The sequence below is a fragment of the Prionailurus bengalensis genome, chromosome D2 (genome assembly GCF_016509475.1).
Source record: "Prionailurus bengalensis isolate Pbe53 chromosome D2, Fcat_Pben_1.1_paternal_pri, whole genome shotgun sequence".
Classification (NCBI taxonomy): Eukaryota; Metazoa; Chordata; class Mammalia; order Carnivora; family Felidae; genus Prionailurus; species Prionailurus bengalensis.
Window position 1 is genome coordinate 56,502,607 of NC_057351.1, and position 18,811 is coordinate 56,521,417.

General features: G+C 50.3%; 2 protein-coding genes across 3 annotated transcripts in view; one reads left to right on the plus strand and one right to left on the minus strand.

Moving 5' to 3' along the window:
- Positions 1 to 4,686: 4,686 nt before the first annotated feature.
- GOLGA7B (golgin A7 family member B) lies at positions 4,687 to 16,549 on the plus strand. The gene is made up of 4 exons (XM_043597192.1): positions 4,687 to 5,139; positions 13,112 to 13,237; positions 15,962 to 16,114; positions 16,201 to 16,549. Exons 1-4 carry the CDS (start codon positions 5,128 to 5,130, stop codon positions 16,378 to 16,380), a joined length of 471 nt encoding a protein of 156 aa, XP_043453127.1. The 5' UTR covers positions 4,687 to 5,127; the 3' UTR covers positions 16,381 to 16,549.
- The window catches only part of CRTAC1 (cartilage acidic protein 1), a 158,693-nt gene continuing 150,124 nt past the window's right edge, over positions 10,243 to 18,811 (minus strand). The window contains exon 15 of one of the 2 annotated variants that reach the window (XM_043597191.1): positions 10,243 to 10,345. In XM_043597191.1, coding sequence (XP_043453126.1) covers positions 10,323 to 10,345 — 23 coding nt within the window. In that variant the 3' untranslated portion in view covers positions 10,243 to 10,322. Of the gene's footprint in view, positions 10,346 to 16,994; positions 17,647 to 18,811 lie in introns of those variants that run through there. The other variant, XM_043597188.1, reaches the window with a different exon arrangement.

Sequence of the window (18,811 nt, forward strand, 5' to 3'; positions counted from 1 at the left end):
CACAGTGTGCTCTGAGATCACACCATCTGAGACCATCCAGACCACAATTTTCCCCTCAAGCATTCATGCAATCATTTTCCTTCCAGACCCAAGTGTTGAGAATCTTTCTGTGTCCCCGGCGTTTTCATTTCCTTGAGATTTGCTAATCTTTTCCTGTCTCCTCTGCAGTCTGCAGGAGTTCATTTCTCTCTCATCCCTTTCCAAATATCATGATTTCCCAATATTTCAGTGAGTTTCTTTTTCTGGCTGTGGTCCTTTTTTTGGAGACTTTCCAATATAGCCACAGGTTGGAGGATGATAACAATGAATTAGTCAGTAGATCTTCTTTGATGTTATTTTGTGGGCAAACTCATTAATTTATGACAAAACATCAAAGAGCTCAGCTCCTGCATAGGACTGGTTTATCCCAAGGCAGCTGGGTAATAATTATTAGTCAGATTAAATCTCAGTGTCTTCTTCTGCTTCAAGAGTTAAAGTCTAAATGACTGGAGTGTGGGAACATCCCATCCTGTAGCTGCCCATTGGCTCTGAGTCAGCCTGGTATGAAACTCCCCACTCCAACTGTGGATCTCTATCCATGGTCTCCACTTTGATGCCTCTAAGCCTTGAGGTCTGTCAAGATTGGTGTAGCAACTGGAGAAGGTGTAGTGATAAAAGGTTGAGGCTGTTACAGTCTCTTTCTAGTCAGGGGAGCTGGATATTAAAAGGGATCATCCCTGTGTGGACTAGCTCAAGGTTCTCCATAGAGTCCTAGTCCTGTAATTTCATTGGGAAGGAGAGCTCTCTTTGGGCCACACAAGAAAAGTGCCAGCACCATGTTTAGCACATAGGAAGCTTTCTAAATGTAATGGTTGAATGGACTTGTCAAGAAAGGTCATGATGCATGAAGCCTCTGGTTAGCTGAAGAGGAGTAAGGAGTAGAGCTTGGGTCTTTGCTTATACAACAACACCTAACCTGCTCACATCTGTGGCCATTTACTTTGCTTCTCCCACTTTATCTGTGGTGGAAAATTGTCTGTGGTCCTCTCTAAAGCCATCCCCTCCATGTTTGCCCTGGATCCCAACCTTTGCTGACCTCTTAAGGGCCTGCTTCTGTAATTAACTCTCTTCTTCCTGAGCCCTCAGTGTTTCCCTCTCTACTGGATTATTTCTATCAGCAACAAGCAAGCTTCAATGTACTCCCATCTTAAAAGAGCCTCCCTTGCTCCTACTTCTCCTTCAGGCCACTGTTTTACTCTTCACTCCCTTTTACAGCAAAATGCCTCTCAAGACTTGTCTACACTCTCAGTAGCTCTCCTTCCTCTCCTCCATTCAGACTCTCAAATCCACTTCACTCAGGATCTCATCCCCATTCTCTACTGAAACAGCTTTTATCAAGCTCATCAGTGACCTTCTAGCTGTCAAGCCCAATGGTCATTTCTTAGTCCTCATCTTTTTCTACATATGAGCAGCTCTCGGCACAGATGGTAGGGCTCTGTTACCAGGTTTCTTGCTTGGCTCCAGGACACCACTCTCTCTTGGGTCTCCTCCTACTTCACTGGTCACTCTTCTCAGTCAACTTTCATCTTCTCAACCTGTAAGTAATAAAGTGCCCAGGAACAGTTCTTGGACAATTTTTCTAGCTATATCCACTCCCTAGATGATCTCATCTGGTCACACGCTTTCAAATACTGTTCACATACTGGTGGCTCCCCAACGCTCTACCTCTCTCTTGAACCTCAAATGCCCACTCCACTTAGATGTATAATATGCACATCAAATTTCAAACCTAAATCAACTAAACAAAACTGTGTTCTCCATCCTTTCAGGCCTACTCAGTCCTTAGGCTTCCCTTCTCAGTAAATGGCAACTCCTTTCTTCCAGTGGCTCAGACTTCCAAACTTGGAATCATTTTTGACTCACTTTTATACCACACCCCGTCTATTAACAGGTCCTGCCAGCACTACCTTCAGATTACATCTAGGGTCTGGCCACTTCTTACCACCTGCACTGCTACTACCCTAGTCTAAGCCACCACCATATCTCGCCTAGACTACTCTTAACCTCCTAACTGGTGTCACTGCTTCTATTTCAGCCTCCTAACTGGTGTCACTGCTTCCATCCTTGCCTTTCTCCCGCCTTGCTCCCCTTTCCATCCCAGCCCTGGCATTCAGAGTCATGTAAAAAACTACAATTAGATAATGCCATGCCTCTACCCTAAACTTTCTAAGGCTGTTGATCCCACTTTCTTAATAGAATCCAAAGTCCTTATCAGGGCCCATGAGTCCTTTAAGATCTGGTTCCTGTTACCTCTCTGATCTCAGATCCCATCTCTCTTCCCCTTGCCCACTCCAGTCTAGCTACACTGGTTTCCCTGCTATTCTTTGAACATGCCAAGCCTACTCCTTCCTGCCACCTGCCCTTGTACTGTCCTCTAAGCAATTTCACTCTTTCTTTAGGTACCTTCATGTTAAGTTCTTTCATTTACCTCAGGCCTCTGCCCAAATTTCACCTTGTCAAAAAAACATTCCCTATCTTTCTAAAGCAACTCTCCTCTGTCACCTCTCTTTACCATGCTTTACTTTTCTCCCTAGCAATGATCACAACTCAACATATTTTATACTGATTTGTTTATGGCTACTGATTGTTATCCCCATTAATATGTAAATTCAATAAGAACAGAGTCTTTGTGCATGTAGACACTGCTGTAGCCCATGCTCTGAGAAGAGTGTCTGATACATAGGAAATGTCCAAGGAATGTATATTGAATGAATAGATTTGTTAAATGGACTCATCTAGATCTCTTGTCATCAGGCAAAGAGAGTGGTTTCCAGACAGTTGTTTAATGAATATGATCAAAATCAAGTGTGAGGAACTGGGAGAGGTATCCATGGAGGTCATCAGATTGTGCAACTATTTAATACTCGTGACCACCATAGGATTCACAGATATTTTCAGTTTGCTCCTTGATGCCAAATCATTGGCCAAAACTCTAAGGTGGGGTGAAACATCTGCCTTTAACTTCTTTGGCATTTCATTTATCCTCTGGGACTCAGTTTGTTCATCTGTGAACTAGGCAGTTGGAGATATGGTTACTGATCTGCTAGTTTAAGGTCTACAAGATGTTGAAGGGAGGAGTACAGTTAGGAGGATCAACCGCACAAGCTCTGGAACTTGACTGCTTGTATTTTGAATCCTGCCTCCATTTCTCACAAGCCACACGACCTTGGGCAATTTTCTCAGTTTTCTGGTTTGTAAAGTGGGAATAATTAAAGGATAATAATAGCACTTAATTCAAAGAGTAATTTTGAGAATTACATAAGACAGTACAAGTAAAGTATGTAGCATATGGTCTGGAACATAGTAAGTGCTCAATAAATGTTAGCTATTAAAAATGAAAAGTTCTGAAGGGAATTTGTGAGAGGCCATTGCTAATGATGTGTTTTAGGTGCAGTAAACTATCCTAGCATGTTAGATGATATGAAATCTTTAAAGGTGTGATGATAATATTGTGGTTGGGTAGAATGCCCTTATTCTTAGGAGAGGCACAGTGAAGGACTGAAGGGGAAAACTTCATATCTGTCACTTACTTCCTAATAATTTAGCCAAACATATATCTATGTTTCCATATCTATCAAGAAAATATGGCAAAATGTTAACAAATGTTGAAGCTAGGTGGACAGTATGGTTATTGTACTATTCTTTCAACCTGTGGGTTTGAAAATTTCAAAATAAAAGGTTGAAGGAAAGAAAAGAAAAGATCCTAGAAATGGTCTAGTGAAGTCCGGCCCTCATTTTACAGAAAGAAGCTCAGAGGTGAAGCTTTTGACCAAGGTCATACACCTGGAGGAGCCTGAGCCAGAATCCAGGTCTCCTGGCTGCTGTTGCCCCTCAGGCAGCCATGAGCTGCAGAGGAACAGACTCCGCTTCCCCCAAAGACCTAGGGGTGTTATGGATGTGTAAAAAGGCACTTGTGTTGGTGTTTCCTTTTTGTTTATTAAGGAAATAGGTAGGTCATTTGGCTGGAAGCTTTGATGTCAAAATTGTGAAGGCAGCGCCAGGGCCAGCCCCGACATCCTGGGTAAACCAGTTTGGCACCATCTGCTTGTGTTTGTTGAGTGGTGGTGGTGTATATGTAAACACTGGGATTTCAGGGGAGAGGGCGAAGAGTAGGGGTGGGGCCAGGGTCAGGAAGAGCAGTGGAGAGACTGGCTTCAGTTCTGGAGCTCCCTGAAAGAAGGGGCCCCAGGGTTTCTTTGGGGATGAAATGCAGGCACGTAAAGAAAGGAAATGATTTTCTGCGGTCAGCAGCATTCTCCTCTAGCTAATAGGGTTCAAAGCAGTGAAAAGAAGAGATGAGGAGAGGAGGGAATGTCCATGCAAGTCTGGGGAGGGGGGCACAGAGAAGAAACGGGGAGAAAGAACAGAAAAATACGGTAGAGGAAGCCTGGGGCCACGGTGGAGGAGGGGTTGGGGGAGGGGTGTTGAAAAGGTAAAGAGGCCGCACCTGGGGGCCTGCGAACGCGTGGAGGACTGTCAGCCTCCGCAAGCTGAGTGTCTTGCCCCAGAACCGTCCTGCCTCTCTCTTCTCCTGGTCTGGAAGTCTCAGGAGGCCGTGGTAGCAAGCGCAGAGCTCCTGGCGCTCTTACTAGGGGGAAGGGCTGACAGGAGAGGCGGGGCCTCGGGGCCGGGCGGGAGCGAAGCCTCTGGCCGCGGGCGGGGCTCCTCTCCGGCGGGCGGGCGCCGGAGTCTGGGGGCCGTGCTTCCCCCTCCCGGTCCGCGGAGGCGCCTGGCCCCTCCTCCCCCTGCCGCCCCCACCCCCGCCGCCGCTGTCAAAGATAAACCGGGCCGTTGCTTGCAGGAGCAGCGGCAGCCGGCGATCGGGCGGTGAAGAGCCTCGGGCGCGGCCTCGCCTCCCCGGCCCGGCGCCCTCATCAGCACCGCGGATAGCACAGCGGCGGTCGCCAGTACCTAGGCGCCCTCCGGCCCACCAACTAGCCGGGCCCGCGGCGTCCGCATCAGCACCGCGGACAGTGCCCCGGGCCCCGTCTCGTCGCGGTTAGCCCACCCGCTCCCCGAGTCAGCACCGCGGACAGCCCCCCTTCTCCGGCCTCGCAGCAGGCTCGGAGCGGTTGGCGCCCCTGGAACATGGCCACTGAGGTAGGGGGCGACCGCCCGGCCCGCAGGCAGTGGCTGACTGGTGCGGGAACACATCCCCGCTAGGGGCGGACTGAGCGGGAAAGGAAGAAGGGGGGGGGGGTGAGGTGGGGTGGGGTGGAGTGAGGGGGTGGGGTAGGGTAGGATGGGGTGGTTTCCCTGAATCAGTACTGCGGGGAGGGGTGGAGGGCAGAGTGGCAGGGTGGAAGAGGGGGCTTCTCCTGAGAACTCATCTCATCTCTGGCTATCTTACCCATCTGAGTCCCCGAGGCTGCCCAGGCCACTTGTTGGCACTAGCACCAGGTTTGCTCCAGGGCCCCAGCTGGGGTTTCCTCTTACCCTGGAACTGCTAGTCCTAAAACTACTTCCCTAGAGGTTTGGAGGTGAGCTCGCCCCTGTTTTAGGGGAAGGAAGGCGGCTGGTTGCTGTTGCTATGCAGTGCAGCCATCCAGCTTTTAAACCCAAAAGCTTGGTTAAGAGATGACAGACCTACGTCCACCTTCACATTTCCTTTGTGGGGGAGTGAGGGGACAAAGAATCCTCAGGCCAAAACCTCAAACAGTTGGGTTTAATGAGCTGCCTGCACCAGTCTCTACTTTTGCATATTATGCTTTCTTGCCCCCGCTCCTCCCCCCCCTTTTTTTTATACCATTCAAGTTTCTTGTACCAGGGTGTCTACATTTCCCGGGTCTGATGGGAGGAGCTGTCTTCTTCTTCTTCTCCAGGGTGTGCTTATAGGTGTGTCACCTTCAAGGGACTTGAAAGTTGAACCCAGGGACCTGTTGGCTGAGGGCAGAATCTTGGTGCAGTGGTTAAGAGGTCAGGAATTTTCTCTTGTACTCCCTCCTTTCATGTGGGAAGTGGAGCTCTTTATGTTCCCACTTTATAAGTGGTAAAGCTACCACATGGAGAAGGGGAGGACCTATTTGATACACAGCATGTTAGCAGCAGAGCTGAAAAGTTTCTTCCTTTGGATTTTCGGAGCGGAACCCAGGACACCAGGGTCTCCCCAGTTCTGATGTTGACTTCTTTTGTGGTGTTTCCCTACTTCTCACCCAGCTGGGATGCAAGCCAGGGGGAACAGCACAGGCTTTTGAATGACTCTCTGCATTGCATCGGGGCGTCCTGGTGAGCAGGGTGACATCAACACCAAGTGTCACCACTGCAATTCTGCTGTTGTGGCCACCACAGAACAAGGTACAGTTGCTTGGTACTGCTTGGCTTTGTGACAAAGCACAAGGTTAGTTAGGAGAGCTCATCCTCTAGGACCTTGTGAGGGGCCAAGCCTTAAGCAGACCCATGGAGCTTGGTTTTACAGGTGGAGGAATGCAAAATAAATAAATAATCAGAAAGCTTGGAAAGTGCCAAAGTTACTGAGGAGAGCAGGAAGAACAAAGGAGAAATGACCAAGGATCTGGTCACCTTCCAGATAGGGCTGCCAGGCTGCCAGGCTGCAGCAAAGCCTGCTGGTATTGGGCAGCAAAGGACAACTTGGCATAGCTGGGCCAGAGGAGTGGGCAGAGAAGGCAGCCACACCTGTGATGTGATCTGACAGATCCCAGGAGGCCGTCTGTCCCATAATATCTCCACTTCAGGTCTGTTATGGTCCAGAAATTCCAACCAGCAGGCTCACATCTCTAGGTTGAGGCAATGTTTCTAGGAGGCTGCTGTTAGGCATGCGTGACTCTCCCCTGGGAAAGGCTCTGCTTTTAATGCCTCTGTGAATATAGCACTTTCCTGTGTACAAAGCACTATCACATGTATGATCTCCTTTGAGCTTTAGAGCAACCCTGTGAAGTGGGCAAGGATGCTGTTATTATCCACAATTAACAGATGAGCCAACCGAGGCTCAGGAGCTTGCTTGATCTCTGTGAAGTAGCATCATTATCCCATTTTACAGATAATGCAACTGGAATCCAAGACGTATTCAAGAGACTATGGCTCAAAAGAGGCAGGGCAAGGACTAGAGACCGAGTCTTCTGCCTCCCTGGTCAGTGTTTTTTTCTGCTGCAGCCAGGTGTATCCAGTTAGCCAACGGTGTTGCTCAACAGCGAGGTGGGCACGTGAGGCTGTGATGGGGGAACGGATGCGGAAGAGTTCAGGAAGGACTCAGGCCTCTTGTTCAGCCTGGCTGGGTCAGCTTGAGGGTAGAGGGACAGAGGGACAGAGGGACAGAGGTATGCCCAGAAGGGATGGAGAGCAGAGGACAAACATTACCCATTTCCCAATTTGGCCTTGGGTGGACCCTGCTGGCAGTACTGAGGGAGGAAGCCTTAGCTCTGCCAAGGCACAGAATGTGCACATTATCTGGGCTGTGCAGTGAGTCATTCTCCCCAGGCTGTTTTTGCTGTTAGGACTGAGTTAAGATTACCAGGGAAAACCTGTTGGGAGAAGGAAAACCTCATGCCAAACTTCTTGGCCATTCCCTTTGGGTTCTGACTGGTAAGTCCACAGTTCCAGCAGAAGGTGTTTTGGGAGGTGAAGAGGAGATCAAGACAAGGAGAGGGAGGGAGAGGGAGGAGGGGGATGGAGAGAAAGAGAGGGAGGGACAGAAAGACAGAGAGGGAGGGAGAGATGGGTGAGGAGGAGAGAGGCAGAAACAGAGAAAGCATGGATGTCCCTGGATTCCTGGATGGAAGGCATGGAAACTGGATCTTTTCTGCTTCCCAATTTCTGTTTAGGAGTTAGCATTAAGGGAGGAGTGTGTGTGAGGAACTCAGAGGAGGAATGAAGCCTCCTGAGTGATACACTGACCTCATTTGGAAAACTGTAATGAGCCCATTTCCTGAGCGACAAACCTCTGCAAATGTGTGTCACTGGGAGCAGGGTCCGCCCTGGGAAACAGTCCAGATGGCCAAGGACAACTGGGAAATGCCTGGCTGGGAGGGGCTTCTTTAAATTTAAGTGGTGGAGTTTGGCCCCTAAGAGATTTTTTAAAACATGTTTATTTATTTTTGAGAGAGAGAGTCAGAGCACGAGCGGCGGAGGGGCAGAGAGAGAGGGAGACATAGAATCTGAAGCAGGCTCCAGGCTCTGAGCCATCAGCACAGAGCCCAATGTGGGGCTTGAACTCACAAACTGTGAGATCATGACCTGAGCCGAAGTTGGATGCTTAACCGACTGAACCACCCAGGTGCCCCCGGCCCCTGAGAGATTTTGTTTTTCAACGTTTATTTATTTTTGGGACAGAGAGAGACAGAGCATGAACGGGGGAGGGGCAGAGAGAGAGGGAGACACAGAATCGGAAACAGGCTCCAGGCTCTGAGCCATCAGCCCAGAGCCCGACGCGGGGCTCGAACTCACGGACCGCGAGATCGTGACCTGGCTGAAGTCGGATGCCTAACCGACTGCGCCACCCAGGCGCCCCCCTGAGAGATTTTTAAATGCACCCAAGTAGCGTTATCCAAGCAAGACATTTGGAGGTTTGATCTCTGAGGCCTGGAATTAACAGCCAACAGACAGTGGGTTGGGCTTGGGCCCTTGTGTAGGCTGAGAAGAAAGGAGGCCCTGTGCCTGGGTTTCCATCCTGAGGCCTGACTCGGCTGCCTCTGACTCACAATCCTCACTCCTCCTCCACACCCCAGCCAGGGATCATGGTGTTGGTTCATGAGCTGAATCTCCTGATTCTTGAGTTGAGCCTCAAATGCATCCTCTGGAATTAGCTAGTTTTTAATGAGGATGGAGATGTGGGCCAGATGGGGCCTCCTGTTTGTCTTGGGCAGATTGGGACTGGGAATGTTCTTCTGAACTCCAGTGCTTGCTCCTCACCTCTACCAGGTTGGCTCTGTCAGGTGTATGGCCCACTCTTCAGGCTGCCTCCCTATCCCTGTCATACTGCAGTTCAAAAATTGATGCCAGCAGGTATTACCACTGACTTTCTCTTTCTTCCTCATGAAATGCCTCTTGGTGTGTCCTTAGCCAGCTGCCAGCAAGCCTGGGATGGTGGCAGGGGAGAGGGCAGAGTTGAGGAAGGTAAGAAGTAGATGAGAAGCCCAGGTGTCAGGGTCAGTTAAGAAACCCCAGAGTCGCTGTTCAGGGGAGACACAGAAGCTGTGGTCTCTTAGAGGTGCAGGCATATTCTGGGATCCTCTTGTGGGATCAGAGCATCATGGATCTCTCCTGAAAACCTGTGCTCACTTCCTGAAAGCTACATAGCTGGCAAGTGCCTGGAGCCTGGCTCTAGCTCTGGCCCAAGGACCCCTATGATGGGATTTCTTATTCAGAGGTCCTAACCTGGCAATTCTAGGAGTGAATCTTGTTCACAGTTGTGCCTTATTTGGTCTGCTTAGTGCTTACAAATGTAAATATTTATTGGAAACGTAAAAAAAAAAATCAAGACATTTGATATTAAGGAAATCTGGATTTATGCATTCTCTTAAGATGTCCAAGTGTGGCATCCTGGGCTCACATTCTCACATGGCAGTGGTCAGCCACTTTCTTGAGACAGGGCATGGGTTCTCTGATTAGCCACAGCCCTCACCCAACCCACTTAGATGCTTAGTTCCTATAAACATTTGCATTCATAATCCCTGAGAAAGCCTCTTGAATGTCAGGGCTAGAAGGGGCTTTAAGTGATTATGTTGTTCCAGCTTCTCAGTTTCTAGTTGAAGAAATGGAGGCCCAGGGTCATGCGGCCCGGACTAGCACCCAGGTACCCTGCTCCCAGGTCAGTGGGCCCTCTTTCCATCAGGGCCTTTTGGTACTTCACAACTGAGCCACCGTGGATGGGGAGAGCCAGGAGATGCTGCCTTGCCTTAAGTCCTACTCTTTGCCAACTACAGATGAGTGTGTTATATTGTGCTTGACATAGATCTGGGAGATGAAAGCTCTGGAATATACAATGAGTCTGATACCATCTTCTAGCAACTCCTCAAGACTCCACAAATACTCTACAGGGAGGGAAGTAGATCCCTGGTCACCCAGAGGCTTTGTTCTAAGGCTCAGGATTTTTGGGGTTGGAAAGGGTGTTGAGCTCTCCTACTCTGGGTACTTGAGAACTCACAGATCAAAGCCAAGAGGAGATGAGACCATACTATGCAAGGTAGCATCCTAAAATTTTAATGGAATAATAAACTACAAGTTTATTGTTCAGTAAAGTCCCAGAGAAGTGATCCTGATCAGCAAGTAGGTCTCCTCCAGGCTGACTCAGGGACCCAGGCTCTTTCCAATTTGTGGTCCCATCATCTTCAACATACAGCTTCCTTGGTTTCTGTGAAAAAGGAAAGGTAACAGAAGAGTGGCTGGTTGTTGTGAGCTAAGCCTATACATGAATTCATCACTTCCACTCATATTCCATTCAGTCATATGGCCACACCTAATTGCAAGGCAGGGTGGGGATTAATCTAATTGTATGCCTAGGAGGAAGAAGAAGTGGTCACCAGAGACAATCACAGACACATACCTTCATGGTAGCACACAGTGCATGTGTGCACTCGGACATAGACAAAGGAGGCCGTCAGAGGGGAAGAAGCTCTATCCATAATAGAATAGTTGAATCACGGGGCGCCTGGGTGGCTCAGTCAGTTAAGCGTCCAACTTTGGCTCAGGTCACGATCTCGTGGTCCGTGAGTTCGAGCCCCGCGCCTGGCTCTGGGCTGATGGCTCGGAGCCTGGAGCCTGCTTCCGATTCTGTGTCTCCCTCTCTCTCTGCCCCTCCCCCATTTATGCTCTGTCTCTCTCTGTCCCAAAAATAAATAAACATTAAAAAAAATTAAAAAGAAAAGAATAGTTGAATCACTGTTTTTTCCCTTTCTTTCCATTCTCACCATCACTTTTCTTGGGTTAGACCTGCTTTTGTGTTTCCCTGGACACTACAGACATAGTGCATCCCTTCAAATGGCCTCTTACCCCAGCCACTGGCCTCTTACCCAGTCATGTCTAATTCCCATGCATCCCTCACAGAGCTTCCTGAATGATCCTTCTGGGGCTAGGGGAATCCATCCTCATGATCCACTGGCTTACGTCAGTTGGTTTTAGAAGGGCAGAGGAAGGCCACAACCCCTTCCTTTTCTTTGGAAAATATAAAAGTATGAGATCCTAACCAGATAGAGCAGACAGAGTAACAAATAACACACTTATACCACTAAAGCCTTCTTTATTTTTCAAAGTTATCATACAATCCTAGTGAATGTCAAGGGGATTTTCTCAATTAAAACCTTGATTAGAGGAATCAAGGACTGTTCAGACAAGAGGAGCATCTATATATTCTTCAGTTCGGCCCCAGTACTCTGGTATCACATCTCTTATGTAGAGCAAGTTTTGCCGGATGTAGGAAAGTCTCCTGCAGTGTTCTCTGATTTTCCCCTTTTCCGAACCTTGATCTACCAGTTATCTCTCCTACCTTTCTCTCTTTGCTTACTCTTTCCCCCAGCTTTTAAGCAAGTTTGTCTTCTGTCCTATACCCTCCCCTCTAGTCGAGCCCCCCTCCAGCTCTTTGTGATAGCACTGTCCTCTATACTGTCATTCCCCCCTGCTCTTGCCTAATCCACAAACCAACTCCCGTCTTGCTGAAATCTGCCTGCAGTCAACTGGAGCATATTGTGTTCTCTGCCATCTTTTTTCTTTGCACAAGCTTCTCCCTCTGTCTGGGTTGACTTTACATCCCTCTCCCCACCCACTGCCTGCTCCCTACCACTGGCAACTCCTGGCCTTCTTTATGACTCAACACAGACCTCAGGAAGTCTTTTCTGAGTAAGCATTTCTGGGTAAGATGTTACTTCTCTAAAGCATTTATCACAGGCTAATTTATTATATATTTACTTGTCTTCTTCCCTGGAGCTCACAGACTGTCTTTGCTCAGCATCTCCAGAGCTCGGCAATAGTAGGGACTCAATAAATGAAAGCTGAATGACGGAAGAGATTCACCTTAATTACACAGGATGAACTGGCTGTGTGTTCACTCTGCCCTTGGGGCTTGGCCTCCACATGGTTCCAATGTTTGACATATTTTACCCAGTGGGATGCTTCTTTCAAATGTGGGTGACTAAGGCTGGAAGTGGAAGAAAGAGGCCCTGTTCTTCTATTAATTGAGCCCAGTCCCCTCAAATGCTAGAGTTTGTGTCAATGTCAAAACTGCAGGTGTGGGCAAGGGACAGAGTTGCCCCACTTCTTCTTACCAGGGCAAGGTGTTTCTTTAATTTCTGGGTTCAGCCTACCTTATCCATGATTTTCTCTGGGTATTTGGGTGCCCCTTCTTTCCTGTGGTGAGACATGCTGGAGAGGAAAGCTATCCCTGGTGCTCTTGGACCCAGGCTTTAACTTGGCCTCAACCCGAATCTCCCTCCCAGTTGGTGGGCTATCAGGTCCTCCTCTGTTCTACTCCCCTCCCCAACCTTGCTGTAAGCCCCACCTCTGGGGCCTGAGACCTCAGTCTTGTTCAGGGCTGGGTTCCCCAAGCACGAGGCCTGATGATTTGTGAATATTTGATACTTGGTGAGTGAACAAAAGTGTGAAAGGCTCTGTGTGTGGGGGAGGGGGAGGGAGAGTGAGAAGGAGGGAGAAGGAGGGAAATAGAGGGGAAGAGAAGGGAGGAGAGGAAAAGGGAGGGAGAGAGGGAGAGAGGAGGAGGGGGAAGGGAAAGAGAGGGAGAGGGAGAAGGGAGGGGGAGGGAGGGAGAAGGGGAAAGAGAGAGAAGGATCTCGGCCAGCTACCAGGAAGTCTTTTCCTCCTGTTAAAATTTGCTTCTGGCTCTGTTGATGATTCCAGAACCATCATCCCCTTTTGGCTCAGCTTTTGCCCTAATTCAGGCTTTTTCTAGATCTTTCTGGGATAGCTTGACGTGTCTTCTCTAGTCAACTCCACAGTTCTGCTTCCCCATGACTTTCCTGGAGCACTTGTAGGGTGGCTAATGTTCAGGTTTGCCGGGGACTTTGTTGGTTTAGTGCTGTAAGAATCACATCCTGAAAACCTCCGTCAGTCTTGGACAAACCTAGATGGATGGTCACCCTGAGTGTGAGTCTCCTGTATGCCTCCTCAGGTCCATAATCTGCAGGAGCTGCGGCGAAGTGCCTCATTGGCCACCAAGGTCTTTATCCAGAGAGACTACAGTGATGGGACCATCTGTCAGTTCCAGACCAAATTCCCCCCGGAGCTGGACAGCCGGGTAAGGATGTCTTTTTTCTAAACTTGGAACATAGGCCGTGATGGAACTCAGGGACTTATTCCAATGGATTTTTTTTTTTTTTCCGGGATGAAAGTAATATGTGACATATAACTTGTTCAGGCACTTCACGTGGCAGAATTAAAAAATGTCCCTAACATTGTCTTGTTGTCACCTCACTGCAAGTTAGAGCTGAAAAAGCCTCAGAGATTTCCTAGTTCAGCGGCCCTGGAACATCAGTAGCACAAGAGTCGCCTGGAGAGCTTATGAAACAAAAACAGATTCCTTAGTCCGATTGATGGCATCAGCTTCAGGAATCTCTACTTCTTGGCAGCAGTCTCAGCCCCAGCTGCATGTTAGAATTTCCTGGGGACCTTTAAGAAGGTCATCGACCTTGGTCATCGACCAAGGGCTCTGCCCACAGCCCCTCCCTCCAGACTCAGCCAGCTACCTGGGTGTCTCATGGACCACCAACCCCTTGCAAGCCCAGTTTTGCTCCCGGTTCAGGGGTGCGTATGGTCCTCATTCCCAGGCTGCTGTAGCACTGTCCTGGAATTAGAGAGTCTGCCCTCTGGAGGGCGGTAGGCAGACCCCAGCTCTTTCATTCAGCAGCCCAGGCCTATCCGAATGGGTTTGGGAAGGTGGGGCAGGGCTGCCTTTGCTAATCTGATCGGTAGCCAGCTTTTAGGGTGCTGTGAGGTCTCCTCATCTCATCAAAGGACACACCTGTCCTTTGGGGCAGGGCGACTCTTGGGGTAGAGCATAATGTTTTCTTATGAGTTCCCTCCAGATCTGTGTAGGGACAGTGGCTGGGAACCCCAAAGCTTCTGACTATTCTTAGGGAGACCTTTTGTCCTAGATGGGCATGGAAGGTCCCATGCTAGCTTGTGTGATGGACAGTTCTGATCCTGTAGTGGTGAGTGGGGAAGGGGGTGTTCTGAGGAATGTAAAAAAATGGGCCTACAGACACTTTGACACCTGCTTGGAGCATGACCTCCCAATCTAGTGTAGGGTTATTAAAGAGCACAGATTCAGGTCAGAGCTGTGTAACCTTGGACAAGTTCACTTAGCGTTCAGCAAGTATTTACTGAGCAAATACTATGTATTAGGCACTGGGGATGTAGAAGTGAAGTCATGAGTTCATTTTCGATTGGAAGGTATGAAGAATAAAACAGCAAGTAAATATGTAGCAGCTCCAGTGGGGACCACTACTAGAAAAATAAGTGTGTGAGGGTCACAGGGCTGGGAGAGCAGGGGAGAGGTGAATGGTGGGGGAGGTCTGTGAGATAAGGTAAGCCCTTAGGCCTGTAGGTATGAGCCTGGGGTGGGGGTGTCTGGAGGAGGCGTGTTGTATCCGAGGACACAGGCGCAAAGGACTTGTGCATTTTCAGGAAGCAGCAGGGCGGTCAGTGTGGCTGGTTGGGAACTGAGTGGGCAGGAAAGCAGGAGGTGGGCTCAGGGGACGCAGGGCCAGGCCCTGTAGGGCCTAGCAGGCATATAAGGACTTCTTGGATTTTACTTGGAGAGAGATGAGAAGGCTTTGGAAGCTCTTCATCAGAGCTGTGACATGATCTGACTTTAGCAGCCTCCCTTGGCAGGGCTGGGGGCACAGAGACCAGTTAAGAGGCCAGAGATGATGGTGGCCAGGACCACAGAGCTGAGCTTTGAGCTACTGAAGTGAAAATGTGGGAAAGTGTGTTATTTATTCATTTATTTTGATTAACTTTTTTAAAAATATCAGACTCTGCAAAGCTTTTTTTTTCAGATGAAGCAATTGCACAATTAAATGTTTTTAATGTTTATTTATTTTTGAGAGAGAGAAAAAGAGAGAGAGAGAGCACGAGTGGGAGAGGGGCAGAGAGAGAGGGAGACACAGAATCTGAAGCAGGTTCCAGGCTCCGAGCTGTCAGCACAGAATCTGACACGGAACCTACAAACTGTGAGATCATGACCTGAGCCGAAGTCAGACGCTTAACCGACTGAGCCACCCAGGTGCCCCGCAATGGCATAATTTAATCTAAAGTTGCCAGATAAATTGATAAAAATCTTATTATTTGTTTTTAAATTGAAGTATAGTTGATACGCAACATTACATTGGTACCTGAAAGTGCTTTTAAAAATAGAAAGCATAGAAAGTGCTTAATGAATATTAGCTATTATGATTATGGATGCAGGCAGGACAGCTTCCCAGTTGTGCGCACCCACGAGGCTGTCGTGTTCTTGGTGACCTCTTTGAGAGAAGATACTCCTGAGATCTCATATAATCAGTCTTATGCAGTTGGAGTCCCATCCAAACATGGGGAGCCCCTACCAATTAGGTCCTGGGCGCTTTTGCAGCTATGAAAATGGGGGGCGACGAAGTCACCAGAATTCCTGCCTGACCGTCTGCTTTCAGGAAGCCTTCACGTCTCTGATATTGTGGGAGTTTCCTGCTCCCAAGGGAGGCCAAGTAGTCATTCTTATTCCCATTTTATAGCTGTGGAAACTGAGGCTGGAGTAGTTAAGTCATCCGCTGAAGGCCACATAGCTAGTTGATGGTCAGGTCTGGACTGGACCCCAGGTCTCCCGACTCCCAGTCCAGTGTTCCACGGGCAGCTTCTCCGATCTTACCTGTGTGCCACTCCCCTCATCCGTGTGGCCCCACCACGGCCACCCGCCCTCCTACCTGTGACTGTCCGGTCCAGGGAGGCTGGCCTCAACCTGGTTCCCTGTCCCTTTCTCCTCCAGATTGAGCGGCAGCTCTTTGAGGAGACCGTGAAGACCCTCAACAGCTTCTACGCGGAGGCGGAGAAGATCGGGGGCAGCTCCTACCTTGAGGGCTGCCTGGCCTGTGCCACGGCCTACTTCATCTTCCTCTGCATGGAGACCCACTACGAGAAGGTGGCTCCCCTCCTGACTGCCATGCATCCCCTCCTGCAGGGTTCCCCCGCTGCCCGCTCATCCTCGGCCGGCCCCTCTCCTTGCAGGTTCTCAAGAAGATCTCCCGCTACATCCAGGAGCAGAACGAGAAGATCTTTGCCCCTCGAGGCCTCCTGCTCACTGACCCCGTGGAGCGCGGGATGCGGGTCGTATCCTTCCTGGCTGTTCTGTGCAAGGGCCCAGAGCTGCCAACTGGTGGGTTCCTTGGTGAAGACACCCAGAAATAGGGACCACCCTAGGGGCCTCTGCTCAGGGATTTTCCCAGGATTCCCCACATCACTGGTCGTCAGCTCTCCTCCCCCACTATAAGTTATCAATGCCTTTTGTGAATTTCAGGGTTTGCTTTTACTGGGCTGCATTTCTTCAGCGCTTAATACATGCCAGGTATCATATTAACTGCTTTGAAACGATGTAATTCTCGTACTACCCCTACAAGGTGGGTAGCTCTTACTCTTCCCTCTGCCCACGAGCCCACTGAAGTTGAATCACTGGCCCAGGGTCTCCCGGCCGGTGAACGTCAGAGCCAGGATTTGAGCCCAGTCCCACACTTAACCGCGAAGCTGCACTGCCCCTCGGGGAACACGCGGATCTCTGCACACGTTTACATGTCTACGGTCTCGTGTACTCCTGGGTGTACGTCCTGAGCCCCTCCTTACAGATCAGAAAAATGAAGTCTTGGTGGGCGGCCGGCCCAGGAATTGGGTTATAGGCCTGCTCGCTCCCCTGGAAAAGTGTGGCCAAGGTGTACACACAGCCCACTCGCAGAGTAGAAGTGTTTAAACAATGTTTTTACTGGAAAATTGAGAGGAAAACGAGGAAAGAAAACACAAAGACCAGAATCTTCTGTTTACAAAGCCCTGTGAGAGGGGCCTTTTTTTAAATTGAGTTTTTACTAAGTGCCAGGCATTGCGCTTAGAGCTTTACAAGCGTTATTTCAATCAGTCCCCCAGCTACCCCAAGATTCCATTATTACCACCATTTTACACACGCGGCCATTCATGGGTAACAAGTTAAATGACCGGTCTAAAGTCCCATCTCTCGAGAGAAAGCGAGTCAGGATTAGAACTCGGGACACCGAGGTCTTCCCACTTCCCACGCCGTACCACCACCTGTCCCGGTGTTTGGTAATCAGACCCACTAAAGCGGAAGCTTCCGATTGTGCGCCTGCGCAGTGCTCGGCCCGGCAGGTCGCTGTGTGCGTGTGCACACCGAGCGCCCGCGAGAGCGCGGAGGGGCTGGGGTCTAGCGCCCCGGGCCTCCCGGCCTCGCTGTCTGGGACGCGGCACCGGCTCGGCCGCCCGCTCCCCTGCTGGCCTCCGTCCGCCCCTCCTCGGCAGCTGGCAGGGGCTCCCTCCTTAACGCCGGCCGCAGATCGAGATCTCCATCTACGAGGACCGGTGCAGCAGCGGCAGCTCCAGCAGCGGCAGCAGCTCCGGCAGCGGCAGCAGCGGCGGGGGCGGCGGGGCGGGGGCCCGGTGACTGGCCGAGAGTCCCTGCAGGGAGGTGTACGGCCGGACTGAGGGCCTCTCAGACCTGCGGCGGCTGCGCTACCAGAGCACCCGCTTCTGAGTCATTCTCTGGGCCCCTGCTGCTCCCCAGGGAGGGGGGGGCGGGAGGAAGGGTGACTGGCCCGGTGATTCCCGCGGGTCATCTACCCGCGCCCCCCTTTACTCCCTCCTGCCTGTCACCCCTGGCAGGACGGCCTACTTCCTGACCTGGCATTTTCTCCATGGGGGAGGTCTGGTCACACGCAGCCAGATCTTCCAGGGGAAGGCTGGGGTGGGGGTTTGGGGGTGGGGCTAACACAATTTGGACAGCCCTTTGCTTCTGCAGCTCTTTACCCAACACCCGGAGGGGGGCTCAGGTCCCAGAGAGAATGCCCTTATCCCGCATGATTCCTCACCCCAAATCCCACATCTGCCAGGACTCTCTCCCCCCAGGGTCCTGCTCCCCGTGGCTGTCTCCCAGTATCTGCTCTTTCTGGTGCCACTGCAGGGGCTCTGCCTGTCTGTGATCCTGCCTCCACCGATTCGAGGTCTGGGGAGATGGGAGCTGCTCAGTCCCCTCCTGACCTCTTCTAGACTCCTGGCTTCCCCTTCCTCTGCTCAAAGCCTGGAGGCCATCTTGGCCTTGCCAAGAAATATCCAACTCCTGAGATTTTGCAGGACATCAGGCGGTGGTTGTGGGGCACACAGCCTGGGGCTCTAGGAGGTTATTTGGGGGTCTGGAGAAATGCTTCATGGAGACATGTAGCCTTGGGAGGTTTGAACCTTCAGAACTGGAGCCAACTTCCTGAGATTAGAACCTGTGTGTATGTGAGAATGAGTGTGTGTGCATGCAGGCGCACGTGTGAGTGCATATATGTGAGTGCACTATGTGCAGAAATGCACATGTGTATGTGTAGGTGTGTGTATGAGCACACATGTGGATAGATGTGTGTGAGTGCAGTTGTGTGTGTGTACACGTGTGGTTGCACCTGTGGGTGCATGTGTATGTATGTGTATGTGACCGTGCACTTGTCTGTTCCCCTTGGTTGCCAGGCCAGTGATTGCCCCTCTCTGCATCCCGTCTTATCTTTGTATGTGATAGTCTGTGGCTGCTTCCCTGCATGGGTCCAGCCTGTCCCCTTGTAAATAAATGTCCTAAAGCTCCTTGCCC